The sequence below is a fragment of the Pocillopora verrucosa genome, chromosome 14, assembly GCF_036669915.1.
Source record: "Pocillopora verrucosa isolate sample1 chromosome 14, ASM3666991v2, whole genome shotgun sequence".
In the NCBI taxonomy this organism is placed as follows: Eukaryota; Metazoa; Cnidaria; class Anthozoa; order Scleractinia; family Pocilloporidae; genus Pocillopora; species Pocillopora verrucosa.
The window spans coordinates 20376695-20381330 of record NC_089325.1 but is presented as its reverse complement, the minus strand read 5'-3'; the positions used below and the strand labels follow the sequence as shown (position 1 = coordinate 20381330).

The 4636-nt window shown below is 38.2% G+C and overlaps 1 protein-coding gene across 1 annotated transcript in view; it reads left to right on the top strand.

The window, feature by feature from the left end:
* Positions 1-3124, top strand: part of LOC131775708 (2-(3-amino-3-carboxypropyl)histidine synthase subunit 1-like) — a 16135-nt gene extending 13011 nt beyond the window's left edge. Inside the window, exons 10-12 of the mRNA XM_066161843.1 lie at positions 667-767; positions 1573-1651; positions 2314-3124. Coding sequence (XP_066017940.1) covers positions 667-767; positions 1573-1651; positions 2314-2598 — 465 coding nt within the window. The 3' untranslated portion in view covers positions 2599-3124. The remainder of the gene's footprint in view (positions 1-666; positions 768-1572; positions 1652-2313) is intronic.
* Positions 3125-4636: the final 1512 nt, after the last annotated feature.

Below are 4636 nucleotides of genomic sequence, written 5' to 3'. Positions count from 1 at the left end.
GGAGTTCTACTTTGTGTGAGTCAAAATTAAACCTTCAGTTGTGTGTTGAAAGTAATCGGCAATCAGTTCGCCATGTCATGGGTTGACTGACGTGAACAATCCAAGTTACCCTCTCAACCAATCAGGTGCAAGGCAAATACCAGTCGTGACTCGGTCAATAATGTTGCTCTCACTATACCTTTTAATTTTAGTTCCCATCGGGTTTTGATTTTATTTTCCAACGTAGTGATTGGACATCTGCTAGTGACTACTATGTTTTGGGTATTACGGCACACTATCGAAATGCACTCTAAGACATGACTCAAACTCTCTCTACACAAAATCAAGTCATTCTCGCATCTAAATATAATTTTCTCTGATGCAATTAACTTTGGGGGAGGCTGCACATTTAAATTTAAATTCTCCAGTTTTCTTACGATGTAATGTGTCGAGTATTTTCGTCTATGCAGAGGAATCTCTATTTTTTGGGCATCCTTATTTAAACGTTTTCTCTATTTGAGGGACACAAACTTTGATTAAAACCCTTGTATTCGATGCCGTCATTGAGGGGACACCTCTAGTTCAGGGATATTTTTCTCGTGACGATTATTATTCATGTTATCATCTTTTCCAAAGAGCTCATAAAGCAGATTTTATTAATCTTTCATCTTTTAATTTTATCTGCAGAATTTAGAACAACGATTCAGTAAGGCGGGCCTGGAATATGTAATTGTACTCTTGTCTGAAATATTCCCGGGTAAACTTGGATTGTGCGAGGACGTGGAAACGTAAGTTGCTTTTCTTGTTAAGATGTCAAAACTGCTTTCCGTCGATAAGACAAGATAAGATAAGAACCGTCTTCACGTAAATTCTGTTTTGTCAAGTGTCCTTAACAAAAAATCTCATATTAATAAGTCTTTTTCAAATGTGCCGCCCCCCCCCCCCAAAAAAAAAAATAGGCTCCATATGATTACGAAAATTGGAAAAAAACTACCAACCACGAATGAAATCTATTGAAAGATAGTGCTTCTTCAATTCTTGAAATTTAAAAGTTTGGTTGAGGAATGAGCCATCTTCCTTCCTTCTTCCGTCGATGACGTTATAAAATGTCACCGTATGGGAAACTTTCCCAGCATGCTACTAAAACTCGTTAAATTGTTGATTTCATACTGTGGTCCGTCTTGCCTATGAGTGTGACTCCAACCCATCTGCGCAGGCTTCGTACGAGTCCTGGAAAACCTGGAAAGTCCTGGAATTTTATTTTGACTTTTTCCAGGATGGAAAGTCGTGGAACAAAGACTACAGGTTCTGGAAAGTCCCGGAAATCTGTCAAAATCAAGCAATAAAGTTTTCAGAATTTACGTTATAAGAATTCTATGTCGACTGTAAGGAGAATTGATGAATTGATGTTGAAATCTTGGCTATGAAAGGGTAGGAGAGGAAATTTGGAGACCTGAAGAAATCAGCCTGAGTCATGGAAAAGTCTAGAAATGTTCCTTGAAATTTGTTCCTAAAAAAGGGTTCGAACCCCGTCTGCAACTAAAACGTAGCTTAGCTTCCAAGGTTTACTGATATTTCTTTGTCACTTTGTAGATGGGTGCAAGTGGCTTGTCCACGATTGTCCATTGACTGTGGCTACGCTTTTCCTAAACCTCTACTGTCGCCTTATGAGGTAAAATAATTGAATTTCATTGCTATCAAATCCAGTTGAGCATGTTAACAAATATCTTGAAAGGTAAGGTCCATGTCATCTGCGGGAGATGTTTAGATGCATAACACAAATGTTCAGATGCATAACACAAAACGGGAACTTGACGGTTCTCGTTTTTATACAGAAACCGAATCAAATAGTTTCAATTTCGAGACTAACAACAAAATGCAAGTAAGCGCGGGTAGAGACATTTTCCACCGGGTCTCGAAAAGCGATCTGGAATAGCTTTGTCTTTACTTTCTTTCACCCTGTGATTGGTCCAAAAAACTCGCGCCACCATCTCAACCAATCAGATACAAAACTAAAACCAATCACGACTTGGTGACTCGCGTTTTCCCGCGCTTCAGGCACGTTGCCTGTTTTTACTTTGAGTTCTCATTGATTAATGATGATGTTAACCTTTGTTCAGATTGGTGGTTGTGATTAGTTTGGTTTTGAGTTTTGGACACTCACTGAAAAAAGTGTAGATTCGTTTTAGTTTTTTTTCCGATTGGATGAGAGAGTGACGTAAGTATTTAGACCCATCATAGTACGAAAAACAGCAAAAGCAGTAGTATAGTGGTTTGCTTTTTTCAGTCAGTTGAAAAATGTTCTTATTGGAATTTTTTTCGTTTAATTTACAGGCGTCAGTTGTGCTTGAACAAATCGAATGGCAAGAAAATTGCCCAATGGATTTTTACGCAAACGCTAGTTTGGGACCCTGGACTGTGAATAATGAGCGGAACAGACAAATACCGGTTAGCAGAAGAAAAAAGAACTTACACACAGAAAAGCTATCTCCGGAAAATGCTCCATCAAACCTAAAAGACAAAGAAGGATGTAATGGACAAACTAAGGAGTGTTGTGGGAAATGCCATCAAGAGAAGCTACTTAAGTTACAAGATGATCTGAACAAATGTCTACAGTAATACAAAGCATGCTTCGAGCGAAAACAGTCGCCTTGGAACAAAAGAAAAACAGGAAACAGAAGGCTCCTACCTTTTCTTTCACTTGACTGGAACAGAGAGGTTTGCGATCGATCATCGTGAAACCAAACTCACGTCGGCCAATCTAAAATGGAAAATATCACGAGAAGTAAACGAGCAGTGAAAATGGGTTCAGCGCGGGAAAACAAGAATGTTTAAACTGTGATTAGTTAAAACAATCACCGAGCGAATTGAAGCACAACCAGGAACGCCAAGTAAATGTCAACAGCCTACTTAACATTAATGTGACTGAGTTCACAAGCAGGCGAATCGCAAATAAAATCAATCAAACTGATATCTTACGAACGTAATGTTAGGAGAACAGCAAACTCAGCCAAATCAAGAATTTGAAAAAGTTTAGGTTCTTGAAAGGACGATACATTGTACACAACTTACACACTTTTGCGTTCTGTCAAATCAAAAACACAGCCTTCACCCCAAGACACAAAATAAAACTGGCCACACGATCAAGAAACACCTATCTCAATTTAAGGGTGAGTTGTAAAGTGCGTGCGTAGGTAGTGACCCATGAGGAGAGGTATGTCCATCCGTCCTTTTGTGATTCATCGTTAGTGAGAGAATAAGTTAGACAGTATCAGATGGTTTTCAGAGGGGCTTTCCATTAGAAAAAAAAGTTATCATAATTTTTTTTTCTGTGCAATACTATGATCTTTGGATAATTCGACGTTTTGACTACCCCTCCCTCAGTATCAATGATGACAGTCTGAATGGGACGTATCTCTTAGATTGGTGGTAAGACAGATTTGATGGCCCAGCACTCGGGCCAAAGTAGCTTCTAAAACAAAGATAATATATGTACAATCCGCCAACAGAGCTTAAAAACGTCTTCGGAAACGGATTTTGAGAACAAAGGGGACTTTTGTCTGATTGGTGCGGTAATGGATTTTGAGTCGTTTGCTCGTTTGAATTTCCGTGATGTTGCTTCTAGGCGTTGATTCCCTTTACGTTTTTCTTTTACAGAGCAACCTCTAAAAACTTTGTACACCCCCTAAATGTTTTCAAAAATTAATTTTCTCCGTAAAAACACCTGTAATAGGAAAATTCCTTTAACTACAAGAAAATGCCTCACTTTTAAATGCCAGCCTTTTTTTTCTTCGCAAATTTCGTTGAATTTTAAACCTCGTGCGCTTGAGACCGCGCTTTCATCATCCTCTTGACAAGAAGAGATCGCGATGACTCCGTCCTCACAGTGACGCTTTCTCAGATTTCCCTGAAATCCTGAGGTCAAGGAACCAAGGGCTAATACCTACCCGCAATACGTTCGCAGCTGTAGCGTGTGCTTTTCTCCTCTGTCTACAATATCAAAAAGTCATTGACAGATTGTGCACATTTCACGAAAAACATCTTCCTCTATTTCTTTACCGAGCTCAAAACTTACCATCTCTGGCTTATTATATTTACGAAGTAGTCAATGTTTACAAGTGACGTAATTAACTTAACTCCAGCACGAATTCATCTTGAGGGATTTAAATATAGCATTTTTGTGGATTTTGATTTGATTTTGATCTTTTTTATCATTAAACTCAAAATAAGATTTTACTATGTCTCAGAATTTATTTGAAAATTTTTGCTATAAAAGCTTTAATCTAGTAATGATGATAGTGTTTTGGATTAACCGAGTTGCGTATCCACAAGCACAACTCCTTTTTCTGCAATATTTTGTGATCCCAGTGCTATTTTTTGATAGTACGCTTTTCCATTTTATGCGTATTTTGCTAAGCTTTTTTAAATGCAAAAATATTTATAATTTTGATGAGATTGTTAGGACTTTTGCACTTTAAGTCTTTGGAGGACCCAGAACACCATCATCACCAAACGTACACAATAAAACGAACCAAGGATTCAATTTAGTTTCAAAGGGTTTGAATGATGGTGGTTTAGGCTGCTTTATGTATTGGAGCTTTATCTCTACAGTGGCAATAAGCTTAGAGGTGGTGTTGCTCATGTCTTTCTTTTCCGA